This window comes from Rana temporaria, chromosome 7 (genome assembly GCF_905171775.1).
Source record: "Rana temporaria chromosome 7, aRanTem1.1, whole genome shotgun sequence".
Lineage (NCBI taxonomy): Eukaryota > Metazoa > Chordata > Amphibia > Anura > Ranidae > Rana > Rana temporaria.
Window position 1 is genome coordinate 8074206 of NC_053495.1, and position 15769 is coordinate 8089974.

A 15769-nucleotide genomic window follows, 5' to 3' on the forward strand; every position below is an offset into this window, starting at 1 on the left:
CATTCGGCTTCGCTTGTGCTTACGCTCTGTGACGTTTATGCGTGAGCATGTGCGAAGCCGAGCCTGGCCGAATGTACCCGAGTGTACTGCACTCGGTATATGTCGATGCAGGCATTCAAACTGACCGCGGGAAGCGGGTATCGGCGTATATCGCGCACACCACGATTTTTTCCCTTATTTTAAGGGGGGAAAAGTGCGCGGTATACGCCGATAAATACGGTACTCGAGTATAAGCTTTTTCAGCACGTTTTTTTATGCTGAAAAGGCCCCCCCCCTCGGCTTATACTCGAGTCTCCAGTGGTGTTAACTGTAGTCGGCGGACGTTGAAGGGTGTACTGCGCATGCGCGAGCACATCCACGAGAACGTCTTTCTTGGTGTGTGATGGTAGATTTTTGCAAGTTAAAGGAAGGATGCGCTCGCGCATGCGCAGTACACCCGGTTGGAGAAGTTGGAACTTTTGACAGAACACCTGCAACAAGGTACATGAGTAGAGCATGCAACAAGGTACATGAGGCTGCAGGTGGGCACAGTGGGGCTGCAGATGGGCACAGTGAGGCTGCAGATGGGCACAGTGAGGATGCAGATGGGCACAGTGAGGCAGCAAATGGGCACAGTGAGGCAGCAAATGGGCAAATGAAAATCAGGGCAAAATCGTGGGTGCGCGTTACACGCCGATACCCAATTCCCGCGCTGTGTTTGAACCACTGCGCCGACATATACCGAGCGCAGTACACTCGGGTATAGTCGGGCAGGCTCGGCTCCGCTCGCGGTCACGTCCTGTGCGTCCTGTACGTCCTTTACGCGAGAGGAGCCGAGCCTGCCCGACTATACCCGAGTGTACTGCGCTCGGTATATGTCGGCGGAGTGGTTCAAACACAGCGCCGGAAGTGTGGAACGAGCAGGGAGGACACCACGATGGCCGCAGAAGGACGCCGGACAAGACCGCCGATGGACGCGATGGACGGCGGGCACGACACCGACGAGGGGCATCCAAACTGTAAGTATTTTTTTTTTTACCAGGAATTTTCCTTCTAGGTTGGGGGTGCGCGCTATACGCCGAGGCGCATTATAGCAAGATAAATACAGTACTTTGATTTATCGGCCTCCTGGCTTCCTTGATGGCTTCTCTGCTTGGCTACCCTACTTTCTCGTCTCTGAAATACCCCCTTATCATTCTTGTTGGATTTACCATCCTTGTTAAAGCTGACTTCCTAGAATTTTCATTTGTATGTTTGAGCTGCTCCTTAGAGAAATATTTATTCAATTTATTTTATATTATTTACTTTGATGTAGGAGTTAATGAGGTAGCGCGGGGGTATTTTTTATTTATTTTTTTATTCACATTCAAAGCTAACATCCTGGCTACCTCTCAACTCCTCAAACTAACCTCATCTTTTGACCTCACACAATGGACACACATTCCTACGTACTCCTCATACCCATGACCTTGTTTTTTCCCATCTGTACGCTGCTTGCAACGTCTCCAACCCCCCCCATTTCCTCTCTCCAACCCCCCCATTTCCTCTCTCCAACCCCCCCATTTCCTCTCTCCAACCCCCCCATTTCCTCTCTCCAACCCCCCCATTTCCTCTCTCCAACACCCCCTTTCCTCTCTCCAAAACTAGGGTTGTCCAATACCGAGCATTTGCCCGAGTACTTGTACACGCCCACTTCCACCTACGCCGGCTTACGCCTTAGAAACCCAGCGCAGATTTGAGAGCAAGTGCTTTGTGAATTCGGTGCTTGCCTCTCTGCACTGCGTCGGCGTAGCGTATAAAAGATACGCTACGGCGGCATAAATATGCGCCGATGTATGTGAATCTGGGCCAAGCCGTCGTATTTTACGTAGTTTACGTTGGACGTGAATATGGCTGGGCGTAGGTTACGTTCACGCCGTAGGCAGTGATCCGGCGTATCTTAGGCAGTTGCTCCGACGTGATTGTGAGCATGCGCACTGGGAATGCGTCCACGGGACGGCGCATGCGCCGTTCGTTATATATGTATCTGTCTGGCACTCGGCCCATCATTTGCATGGGGTCACGCCTCATTTGCATGTCTCACGCCCACTTCTACCTACGCCGGCTTACGCCTTAGAAACCCAGCGCAGATTTGAGAGCAAGTGCTTTGTGAATTCGGTGCTTGCCTCTCTGCACTGCGTCGGCGTAGCGTATAAAAGATACGCTACGGCGGCATAAATATGCGCCGATGTATGTGAATCTGGGCCAAGCCGTCGTATTTTACGTAGCTTACGTTGGACGTGAATATGGCTGGGCGTAGGTTACGTTCACGCCGTAGGCAGTGATCCGGCGTACCTTAGGCAGTTGCTCCGATGTGATTGTGAGCATGCGCACTGGGAATGCGTCCCCGGGACGGCGCATGCGCCGTTCGTTATATATGTATCTGTCTGGCACTCGGCCCATCATTTGCATGGGGTCACGCCTCATTTGCATGTCTCACGCCCACTTCCACCTACGCCGGCTTACGCCTTAGAAACCCAGCGCAGATTTGAGAGCAAGTGCTTTGTGAATTCGGTGCTTGCCTCTCTGCACTGCGTCGGCGTAGCGTATAAAAGATACGCTACGGCGGCATAAATATGCGCCGATGTATGTGAATCTGGGCCAAGCCATCGTATTTTACGTAGTTTACGTAGGCCGTGAATATGCTTGGGCATAGGTTACGTTCACGCCGTAGGCAGTGATCCGGCGTACCTTAGGCAGTTGCTCCGATGTGATTGTGAGCATGCGCACTGGGAATGCGTCCACGGCAGGGGTCAAGTCCTGGGGGAAAAAGTGTGGGAACTCCCACCCAAGAACCACTCCCCCACCAAAAAAAAATGAAACGCTCTAATGCATAATTACTAAACCGCATGTTTTTTTGTTTTTTTTCCGATCCACTGTACCTTAGTAATCCTTTGTTACTGGCCGCTTCCTGTATATGGATTCATTGGGTAGTGTGCGGGTATTCCGTCACTTCCTCGATGCCTTCCTTTAAGCAAGTTCTTCCTAAATCCCGCGATAACTCGCTGCAGACCTCCGCAATTTCTCCTGGGAACAATGACAAAAGCTCCCAGGAGACATTGCGGCATCGAGGAAGTGACGGAATATCCGCACACTACCCGATGAATCCATATACAGGAAGCGGCCAGTAACATAAAGGATTACTAAGGTTCGCCTGCCCCTGGCAGTGATTCGAGCTGGGCATCGCCGCTTGGTGAAGGATTGGCTCGGACGGCTCGGCTGCTCTAAGTCCTGCAAAGGGAACTGCGTTCCTGCTGTGAAAAAAGTACAGGAACTCCGTTCCCACGCGTTCCCGCAGGACTTGAGCCCTGGTCCACGGGATGGCGCATGCGCCGTTCGTTATATGCTTACGCCTTAGAAACCCAGCGCAGATTTGAGAGCAATTGCTTTGTGAATTTGGTGCTTGCTTTTCTGAGCTGCGTAGGTGTAGCGTAAAAAAGATACGCTACGGCGGCATAAATATGCGCCGATGTATGTGAATCCGGGCCACTCTCACCAGATGCCACAAACAGAAATAGGCCCCCACTGCTACATCCCTGGCAAAATGACAACAGGTCATCATTGCATGATTTGGATTTCCCTGAAATATCTGGTCTGTAGTTATGAGTCACTTTCACTTTTTTTACGCTAATTAATTGAATTGTAAACTTTGCTGATTCAGCAGCTGCAGGAGGAGGCGAGCTGAAGGATTTCCAGTGGAATAAATGTCATCAGCAATATCAGTTTTTCCTGTAATTAGGTCGTATTTTAATCTTCTTAAGATGTCAAGAAATACTCACCAGTAGAATGACATTCTGTCCCACATAGCAGCACCCCCCAAACTGAGGAAAGATGTTTATGCTGTTTGGATGCTTGCACTTGTTTCCAGCAAGATGGAAGAATAAACCAAAATCTTCGACTGCCAGTCTGTATAAACTCAGTGGCCCAGATTCAGGTAGATCCGAGCAATATTTGCGTGGGCAAAGAGCAAATATTTTTCTCTGCGCCCATGCAAATATTGCGTTTTGCCCGCGATTCACGGAGCAGTTGCTCCGTAAATTGCGCGGGCGATATGCTAAACAGCCGGGCGTAAGGCTGCCTAATGTAAATGATCCCGCCGGGGGCGGGAATCATTTAAATTAGGCGCGCTCCCGCGCCGAGCGAACAGCGCATGCTCCGTCGGGAAACTTTCCCGACGTGCATTGCGGCAAATGACGTCGCAAGGACGTCATTTGCTTCTAAGTGAACGTGAATGGCGTCCAGCGCCATTCACGGTTCACTTACGTAAACGACGTAAAATTTGAACGTCGCGAGCGGGAAGCGCAGCTATACTTTAGCATTGGTTGCGCCTGCTATTAGCAGGAGCAGCCTTATGCTAAAGTCGCCGTACGGAAACTCCGTACCTTGCGTGCGCAGGGGCCCGCGCAACTTTTGTGAATCGGTGGTAGTATGCAATTTGCATACTATACGCCGATCACAAAGGCCGCGCCCCCTAGCGGCCAACGCAAGAATGCAGCCTGGGATGTGAAGGCATAAGGAGGCTTATGTCTGTCACATCCTAGGCTGCAGTCGGTGTAACGAGGTTCCTGAATCAGGAGCACTCGTTACACCGGAGCAAGTAAGCCCTTGCGCCGCGCAACCTATGGTTGCGCGGGCGCAAGTGCTTCTTGAATCTGGGCCAGGGTGTAGTGAACCCATCCAAGGGGTCACACACCCCGCTACCGAGCCAACCCCTTACACAGTCTAGAGTCCTAACATTCCAATACATAGTCCTTAACACCCCAGTATAGAGCCTTGACATCCCAGGATACATTTCTTACATTCCAGTACACAGTCCCTGATACATTCCAGGGTAAAGAACTCCTAACACCCTCCCCAGGGCCGTCTTTAACGTTAATTGGACCCTGGTCAAAAAATATCTTGCCCCCCCCCCCCCAATGCAATTTTGCTCTCCACTTGCTCTGAGACATACAATAAATATCAGTTAGAACAATATCAGATCAGGCAGTGAGTGGTCCCCCATGTGCTCCCTTGCTCCCCCCCCCCACAATGTTTAAGAATGGAGAGCGGGGAAGAGGCCTGTAAATATGTCAAACGCATTGGAGGTTTGGGGTGCACACCCTAATGCACACCTATGTTGGCAAGTATAAGGCAGCTGCTTTGGGCCCCACAACAATGACAGGGCCCAGGGCAGCTTCCCCTTTTGACCTGCCTTAAAGGCGGCCCTGACCCTCCCATAGACATGGGGCCAGATTCTCGTACATCCGCGCAATTTTGTGCGGGCGTAACGTATCTGATTTACGTTACGCCTCCGCAACTTAGACGGGCAAGTGCTGTATTCTCAAAGCACTTGCTCCGTAAGTTGCGGCGGCGTAGCGTAAATCGGCCGGCGTAAGCCCGCCTAATTAAAATTTGGATCAGGGGGGCGTGTTTTATGTAAATCTACTGTGACCCGACGTGATTGACGTTTTTCCAGAACGGCGCATGCGCCGTCCGTGGAATTTCCCAGTGTGCATTGCTCCAAAGTACGCCGCGAGGACGTCATTGGTTTCGACGTGAACGTAAATGACGTCCAGCCCCATTCACGGACGACTTACGCAAACGACGTAACTTTTTCAAATTTCGACGCGGGAACGACGGCCATACTTAACATTGGTACGCGGCACTTATGCCTCATATAGCAGGGGCAACTATACGCCGGGAAGAGCCTTACGTAAACGTCGTAACTTTACCGCGTCGGTCGGGCGTACGTTCGTGAATTCGCGTATCTAGCTGATTTACATATTTCGACGCGTAAATCAGCTTACACGCCGCTAGCGGTCAGCGGAAAAATGCAGTTACGATCCGACGGCGTAAGAGACTCTTACGCCTGTCGGATCTAATGGATATCTATGCGTAACTGATTCTAAGGCCTTGTACAGACGGGCAAACATGTACGATGAAAACGGTCCGCCGGACCGTTTTCAGCGTACATGTCTGCCCGGAGATTTCTGTATGATGGCTGTACACACCATCATACAGAAATCTGCGCGTACTCGATACGTGGTGACGAGGCCGCGCCGTCGCGGCGACGATGACGCGGCGACGTGCGCGGCCCTGGCAGTTCAATGCTTCCACGCATGCGTCAAAGTCATTCGACGCATGCGAGGGATGGCGGCCGCTCGGACATGTACGGTAGGTCGGGCCCGGCGGGCAAATGTACGCTGGAATCCTGTCCGCTCGGCTGTACAGACGACCGAACATGTCTGCTGAAACTGGTCCGCGGACCAGTTTCAGCAGACATGTTCGGTCGTCTGTACGGGGCCTAAGAATCAGGCGCATAGATGCGACGGGTCGGATTAGGACTTACGATGGCGTACATGGCGCTGCGCCGTCGTAAGTCCTTTCAGAATCTGGCCCATAGTCATCATCTTGGTGTTGATAAAAGATGGCGGCCTTCATGTTGTCTACATACAAGGCCAACACATTGGCATTTCTTACCTTCAGTAGGAGATGTTTTTAGCCGCCTGCACATGCCATCTGTGTCCCCATAACATTCCTTAATTTTAACCACAGCCTCACTCCCTCGGAGCTCCATGAGGGAGCGCAGTTCATCGAGGGTGCACCCAAATTCGGATGCATGGTTGACCTCATTTCTTTGGTTCTTGGAGTAGAAATCACTATTGCTCATGTCCCCCATGGCTACGTCTCTCACAGGCACCGAGGATCCCCAGAAATGCTGCTGCTCACAATGTCCGATGAAACGGTGAGATCCAGTGTGTGTGTTTCTTATCCACCGACCTTCGATGTCTTCCTAGGAAGAGCGCGGCAGGCTCCCCAGCCAGGCAACAGTCCACTGGGCGCTCGTTTGCTTTCAAGGCTGCAAAACCGAATTTCTCCATTTAGTATATCCCATCAGGCTGAACTCCGTCGCTACCAGAAGCATCTTCACCTCTCTGCTGAAAAAAAAAACAAAAGGCAAGAAAATTGAGAAGACAGATTCTAGCTCCTCGAACCCCCCCCCCCCCCCCAAAAACCCATTGTCCTGTCCTGCTGTCCCCTATCACAAGGCAGTAGTGCCTGCAGCCCCCAGCATCCGACTCAGCTAGATGAGATGCTTCATGTATATTGATGAGTAGACATCCGTCCGACAGCTTAGATGTGCCTGAATTACGTGGGCAAGCTTACACTGCCCATCAATCTTTTATTGGATAAGGGAACACAGAGGGTGAGGGGGAATGGATGGAAGGGGCCCCGGACAAACAATCGGCACACACAGTCCTCAATGATGGTGGAGGCTCAATTCACCAAGGCAACACTTTCACCATCAGGCAACATTGGCTCATTTTTTTTTTTAGGATTGACAATTCGTTTCTCAGCTTGCTACATTAACTTGATTTATATAGATATTGAAATAATTATTATATCACCGTTTTCTTTATATTTTGTATGTAAAAATATACCTAAAAAATACCGCAACCTTCTTGCTGGCGTTATAAATAAGGGTTCCAACAATCTACACAAATCAGGCCAAATAAAAAAAATCATTCACAAATTTGACCTAATTCCATATCAATACAATGTAGCAAGTCACCTGTGCAGTGTAATATGTAGAGTGTCACCTGTACGGTGTAATATGTAGAGTGTCACCTGTACAGTGTAATATGTAGAGTGTCACCTGTACAGTGTAATATGTAGAGTGTCACCTGTACAATGTAATATGTAGAGTGTCACCTGTACAGTGTAATATGTAGAGTGTCACCTGTACGGTGTAATATGTAGAGTGTCACCTGTACAGTGTAATATGTAGAGTGTCACCTGTACAATGTAATATGTAGAGTGTCACCTGTACAGTGTAATATGTAGAGTGTCACATGTATGGTGTAATATGTAGAGTGTCACCTGTATGGTGTAATATGTAGAGTGTCACATGTATGGTTTAATATGTAGTGTCACCTGTACGGTGTAATATGTAGAGTGTCACCTGTACAATGTAATATGTAGAGTGTCACCTGTACAATGTAATATGTAGAGTGTCACCTGTACAGTGTAATATGTAGTGTCACCTGTATGGTGTAATATGTAGAGTATCACCTGTATGGTGTAATATGTAGAGCGTCACCTGTACAGTGTAATATGCAGAGTGTCACCTGTACGGTGTAATATGTAGAGTCACCTGTACAGTGTAATATGTAGAGTGTCACCTGTACAATGTAATATGCAGAGTGTCACCTGTACGGTGTAATATGTAGAGCGTCACCTGTACAATGTAATATTTAGAGTGTCACCTGTACAATGCAATGTGTATATTGTCACCTGTACAATGCAATGTGTATATTGTCACCTGTACAATGTAATATGTAGAGTGTCACCTGTACAGTGTAATATGTAGAGTGTCACCTGTACAATGCAATATATATAGATTGTCACCTGTATAACGTCATATACAAAGTGTCATCTTATTGTGTAGAGTGTCACCTGTAGACTGTAATTTGTGTCACCTGTATAGTATTATATGTAGAATATCATTTGTACAATGTAACATGTAGAGCGTCTGTTGATTGTCACCTGTAAATGGTTATATGTAGATTGTCACCTGTACAGTGTAATATATATATAGTGTCACATGTACAGTATAATATGTAGCGTGTCACCTGTGCAATGTAATATGTACAATGTAGAGTGTCACCTGTACAGTTTAGCATGTAGAGTGTCACCTGTACACTGTAATATGTTGAATGTCACCTGTTCAGTGTGTTTTGTAGCGTGTCACCAGGGCAGCCAATTTTGGGGCCCCTTACACAGCTTTAGGCAGGGCCCCCCTGGAGCAGAGAACCGGGGGGTTTTCCTGACGGAAAAAATCCCGACGCGAGATAATAATAAGCACGGGGGGGGGGCGGCTACCATTGGGCCCCTTACAGGTGTAATGCAAAAAAGGGACCTGGGGGGGACCATCGAGCCCCTTACAGGTGTAATGCCTGTACCCCCCTGATGGCGGCCCTGCGTGTCACCTGCACAATTATTATGTTGCGTGTCACCTGTATCACCCCACCTAATTTACCCCTAAACATCGCACTTTACACTGAAATTACGCCCCAATTTTCAAGCCTAACCCCCTAAAACGAAGCGTTTGCCGTGTCACTGAGCATGTTTATAGCGAGGAATGTAGTCGTGCGTTTGGCGCTCCTCTCTGAGCAGATGGTGGGACGCGGTATTTATGACTCACATTAATTAGGTCTTTCTCAGATGGATTGAGTCCTTTAAATGTTTTTTTTTTTTTTTATGGTGCATTAAATCTTTCTGGGAAAGGACATGTAATAAATTGGAGATTTTCGGAAGGTTTAAGCTTTATGACCCGCCAACCCTGATGTATTGCGCATCAATAGAAGATCCTGATTGGGTAAAGGTTCTACAAGTCACCTTCAGTTCACGGTCACTGACCTCCGCAAGGATACAGCCATGCACTATTCCCAGTGGGGGAGGGGATATGATATGACTCATTTTTCATGTAGTAATGCCGTCTCACATGCTGATCAGAAGAGTCTGTACCCCTCTGTCTGGGGGGATTACACCGAATACATGGACACCGACCTTCACCAACACAAAGGACATACATAGAGGGGAGCTCTCTACATACATAGAGGGGTGCTCTATAAATACATAGATGGGTGCTCTATACATACATAGAGGGGTGCTCTCTACATACATAGAGGGGTGCTCTCTACATACATAGAGGGGTGCTCTATATATACATAGAGGGGTGCTCTCTACATACATAGAGGGGTGCTCTATATATACATAGATGGGTGCTCTATATATACATAGATGGGTGCTCTCTACATACATAGAAGGGTGCTCTCTACATACATAGAGGGGAGCTCTCTACATACATAGAGGGGTGCTCTCTACATACATAGAAGGGTGCTCTATATATACATAGATGGGTGCTCTCTACATACATAGAGGGGTGCTCTCTACATACATAGAGGGGTGCTCTATACATACATAGAGGGGTGCTCTCTACATACATAGAGGGGTGATCTCTACATACATAGAGGGGTGCTCTCTACATACATAGAGGGGTGCTCTATACATACATAGAGGGGTGCTCTATACATACATAGAGGGGTGCTCTCTACATACATAGAGGGGTGCTCTCTACATACATAGAGGGGTGCTCTCTACATACATAGAGGGGTGATCTCTACATACATAGAGGGGTGCTCTCTACATACATAGAGGGGGGCTCTCTACATACATAGAGGGGTGATCTCTACATACATAGAGGGGTGCTCTCTACATACATAGAGGGGTGCTCTATACATACATAGAGGGGTGCTCTATACATACATAGAGGGGTGCTCTATACATACATAGAGGGGTGCTCTCTACATACATAGAGGGGTGATCTCTACATACATAGAGGGGTGCTCTATATATACATACAGGGATGCTCTCTACATACACAGAGGGGTGCTCTCTACATACATAGAGGGGTGCTCTCTACATACATAGAGGGGAGCTCTATACATACATAGAGGGGTGCTTTCTACATACATAGAGGGGTGCTCTATACATACATAGAGGGGATCTCTCTATATACATAGATGGGTGCTCTCTACATACATAGAGGGGTGCTCTCTACATACATAGAGAGGTGCTCTCTACATACATAGAGGGGTGCTCTCTACATACATAGAGGGGTGCTCAAACCCAACTGATTGACAGTCAACACAAACATTCATAGAGCAACCTATACTCCTTTTCATAACCATCCAAATACCAGCCTGTGCCCCTTTGTATACCCAGATATATACCAGCCTGTGTCTCTCTCCATAACCAGCCATATACCAACCTGTGCTCCTCTCTATACCCAGATATATACCAGCCTGTGCCCTTCTCTATACCAGCCATATACCAGGATGTGCTACTCTCCATAATGAGCTATATATCAGCTGTATATATGTCTGGGGGAAGCTCCATCCAATGTCTGGGGGAAGCTCCATCCAATGTCTGGGGGAAGCTCCATCCAATATCTGGTGGAAGCTCCATCCAATATCTGGGGGAAGCTCCATCCAATATCTGGGGGAAGCTCCATCCAATATCTGGGGAAAGCTCCATCCAATGTCTGGGGGAAGCTCCATCCAATATCTGGGGAAAGCTCCATCCAATGTCTGGGAGATAAATCTGGTGGTTGATGTCAATGCTAAAGATATCAACACTTTCCAAAAAATGTATCGTCGTTTTTCACCACCTCAATGGAACACCCAAGAAGCCTAAAATTTATATATGGGGAGTCCATACATTTGCAGAAAGCTCTATCCAATGTCTGGGGGAAGCTTCATCTAATATCTGGGGGAAGCTCCATCCAATGTCTGGGGGAAGCTCCATCCAATGTCTGGGTGAAGCTCCATCCAATATCTGGGGGAAGCTCCATCCAATGTCTGGGGGAAGCTCCATCTAATGTCTGGGGGAAGCTCCATCCAATATCTGGGGGAAGCTCCATCCAATATCTGGGGGAAGCTCCATCCAATATCTGGGGGAAGCTCCATCCAATATCTGGGGAAAGCTCCATCCAATATCTGGGGAAAGCTCCATCCAATATCTGGGGGAAGCTCCATCCAATATCTGGGGGAAGCTCCATCCAATGTCTGGGGGAAGGAAGCTCCATCCAATGTCTGGGGGAAGCTCCATCCAATATCTGGGGGAAGCTCCATCCAATGTCTGGGGGAAGCTCCATCTAATATCTGGGGGAAGCTCCATCCAATGTCTGGGGGAAGCTCCATCCAATATCTGGGGGAAGCTCCATCCAATGTCTGGGGGAAGCTTCAGACAATGTCTGGGGGAAGCTCAATCCAATGTCTGGGGGAAGCTCCATCCAATGTCTGGGGGAAGCTCCATCCAATGTCTGGGGGAAGCTCCATCCAATGTCTGGGGGAAGCTCCGTCTAATGTCTGGGGGAAGCTCCATCTAATATCTGGGGGAAGCTCCATCCAATGTCTGGGGGAAGCTTCATCCAATGTCTGGGGGAAGCTTCATCCAATATCTGGGGGAAGCTCCATCCAATGTCTGGGGGAAGCTCCATCCAATGTCTGGGGGAAGCTCCATCCAATGTCTGGGGGAAGCTCCATCCAATATCTGGGGGAAGCTCCATCCAAAATCTGGGGAAAGCTCCATCCAATGTCTGGGGGAAGCTCCATCCAATATCTGGGGGAAGCTCCATCCAATGTCTGGGGGAAGCTCCATCTAATATCTGGGGGAAGCTCCATCCAATGTCTGGGGGAAGCTCCATCCAATATCTGGGGGAAGCTCTATCCAATGTCTGGGGGAAGCTCCATCCAAAATCTGGGGAAAGCTCCATCCAATGTCTGGGGGAAGCTCCATCCAATGTCTGGGAGATAAATCTGGTGGTTGATGTCAATGCTGAAGATATCAACACTTTCCAAAAAATGTATCGTTGTTTTTCACCACCTGAATGGAACACCCTAAAATTTCTATATGGAGAGTCCATACATTTGCAGAAAGCTGCCCAACCTGTTGTAGAAGAAGAGATCTAATTGGGAAATAACGGGAGACCCACAATAGGACAGTAAGCCCCAAATACCATCGATGGGCCTTCAGACCGCGGTGATGTGCACACTGCAGGCTGATGACGAGGGATCTCTAAGTTACGATCGCCATCAGATTGTGTTTGTTGATACGTATCCAGGACTTTTCAGTCCTGCAGTTTTCTCCAATGGAGATTCACACAAGTGGAATCAGAGGGGAAATTGCCAGTTGGGTGATGTGATTTGCTCTGGAGGTTCTATAATTAAATGTGGAAACATATTAATAGCCTCCGGAATCATGTGGGATTTGGAGAGAAGGAAACAAGAAAAGAAACAAGGCAGAACTATTACCATACCGATTTATTATTAGATGGAAACGATCATGTAATCCAGGACCCGGGGAGAGTCGATCGAGGGGAGTTCAATCTATAAGTGTGCCCAGCCACATCCAATCTTATGTCATATAAATCAGAGCCAAACCCAACTGATTGACAGTCAACACAAACATTCATAGAGCAACCTATACTCCTCTTTAGAACCATCCAAATACCAGCCTGTGCCCCTTTCTATACCCAGATATATACCAGCCTGTGCCCCTTTCTATACCCAGATATATACCAGCCTGTGCTCCTTTCTATACCCAGATATATACCAGCATGTGCTCCTTTCTATACCCAGATATATACCAGCCTGTGCCCCTCTCTATACCCAGATATATACCAGCCTGAGTCTCTCTCCATAACCAGCCATATACCAGCCTGTTCCCCTCTCTGTACCCAGATATATACCAGCCTGTGCCATCCTCCATACCAGCCATATACCAGCCTGTGCCTCTCTCCATACCAGCCATATACCAGCCTGTGCTCCTCTCTATACCCAGATATATACCAACCTGTGCCTTTCTCCATACCAGCCATATACCAGCCTGTGTCTCTCTCCATAACAATCCAAATACCTGCCTGTGCCCCTTTCTATACCCCGATATATACCAGCCTGTGTCTCTCTCCATAACCAGCCATATACCAGCCTGTGCCTCTCTCTATACCCAGATACATACCAACCTGTGCCCCTCTCTATACCCAGATATGTACCAACCTGTGCCTTTCTCCATAACCAGCCATATACCTCTCTCTATACCCAGATATATACCAACCTGTGTCCCTCTCTGTACCCAGATATATACCAACCTGTGCCCTTCTCCATACCAGCCATATACCAGGATGTGCTACTCTCCATAATAAGTCATATACCAGCCTGTGCCCCTCTCTGAGCCCAGATATATACCAACCTGTGCCCCTCTCCATAATCAGCCATATACCAGCCTGTGCCCCTCTCTGTACCCAGATATATACCAACCTGTGCCTCTCTCCATAATCAGCCATATACCAGTCTGTGCCTTTCTCCATACCCATCCAGATACCAACCTGTGCCCTTCTCCATACCAGCCTGTGCCCCCTCTCTATACCCAGATATGAGGTAAGTGAAGGTGGACTGCACTAAGGTAAAGGAAGCTTTTTAGGGGGGAAAAAAATTGTACCTTTACAACCCGTTTCACTTCCCGATTCCCTTACAGAAGATGGCGGCAGCGGCACCCGAGAGACGAGCGATAGATCGGCTTCGGGTGCCGACATCGCGGGCGCCCTGGACAGGTATTTTAAAAGTGAACATCTGCAGTATTTGTAGCTGCTGACTTTTAAATATTTATTTTTTTGGCGAAACTCCGCTTTAAGTTAGGTCACTAAAGCTGTAGGGAATTGCTTTTTCTTTTTCTTTTTTTTTATCTCAATTTTAGCTTCAAAATCTTACCGGGTACCTGCAGCTGCCAGAAAAGCAATTTAAAAAGAGATGTAGAGAAACTGTTGCCAGGGACCCAGCAAGGGGTTGCTAATGGACTGTCACGTGTCCTCTGTATGTTAGCAAAATGTGCTCCTTCACACAAATCTACAGAAGAGGGGGGAGGGGAATTATGTGGGGCACAGACTGGCAGGATTGTGCGCGGTGTAAAAGTGTCACCTCGGTTTCTCACATACACGTGGCGAGGGGCTTCAGGATTCGTATCTGATATTCTGCGTTTCGGCTCCGTCGCGAAATTCGAATTTTACGTACTTTGCGTAAGTGAATCGTGAATGGCGCTGGACGCCATTCACGTTCACTTTGAAGCAAATGACGTCCTTGCGACATCATTTGCCGCAATGTACGTCGGGAAAGTTTCCCGACGGAGCATGCGCTCTATGAGCGGCGCACGAACGCGCCTAATTTAAATGATTCCCGCCCCCTACGGGATCATTTAAATTGCGTGCTCCTGCGCCGGGCATTTTGCCGGTGCGCCCGCGCAATTCATGGAGCTTCTGCTCCGTGAATCAAGGGCAACGGAGCAAATTTGCGGGGGGCGCAGGGCAAAAACGTTGCCCTGCGCCTCCGTAAATAATGGGCAATTCTACCTGAATCCGGCCCAAAGTTTTTTTTTTTATGTCATTTAAAACGATTGTGTTTGGGCTCCAGAGCATTTTTCACGATCTAAAAAATGGCCATTAAAAATTTCGAACCTGCTCTAACTTTTCACACCGTATTTAACGTCGTAAAAAATGATCGTGTGTGGGCTTTAACGACGTGAAAAACCCACGCATGCTCAGAAGCAAGTTATGAGACGGGAGCGCTCGTTCTGGTAAAACTAGCGCTCGTAATGGAGTAAGCACATTCATCACGCTGTAACAGACAGAAAAGCGCGAACCGTCTTTTACTAACACGGAACCAGCAAAAGCAGCCCAGAGGGTGGCGCCATCCGCATGGAACTTCCCCTTTATAGTGCCGTCGTACGTGTTGTATGTCACCGCGCTTTGCTAGAGAATTTTTTTTTCACGATCGTGTGTAGGCAAGGCCGTTTTAATGAACGGGTTGAAAAAAGCGTTTATTGATTGGTTTGCGCAAAAGTTATAGCATCTACAAGGGGATAGTTTTATGGCATTTTTATTAATACTTTTTGTTTTTACTAGTAATGGCGGCGATTGGCGAATTTTATTGTGACTGCGACATTATGGGGGACACATCGGACACTTTTGACACCATTTTGGGACCATTGTCCTTTATACAGCGATCAGTGCTATAAAAATGCACTGATTACTGTATAAATGACACAGGCAGTGAAGGGGTTAACCTGTAGAGGGCGCTGTAGGGGTTAAGTGTGCCCTAGTGAGTGATTCTTACTGTGTGGGGGTGTGGCTTGGCATGTGACGTCACTGATCGTC

General features: G+C 48.2%; 1 protein-coding gene across 11 annotated transcripts in view; it reads right to left on the reverse strand.

Annotated features, from left to right (window-relative positions):
* ATP2B2 (ATPase plasma membrane Ca2+ transporting 2) overlaps window positions 1-15769 on the reverse strand; it is a 226662-nt gene that overhangs the window by 119781 nt on the left and 91112 nt on the right. For all 11 annotated transcript variants that reach the window (XR_005750530.1, XR_005750531.1, XM_040358825.1 and 8 more), the window contains exon 3: window positions 6478-6935. Coding sequence is in view for 9 of the 11 variants with exons in the window: in XM_040358825.1 (XP_040214759.1) it covers window positions 6478-6676 (199 nt within the window). In the remaining 2 variants the exon portion in view is untranslated. The remainder of the gene's footprint in view (window positions 1-6477; window positions 6936-15769) is intronic.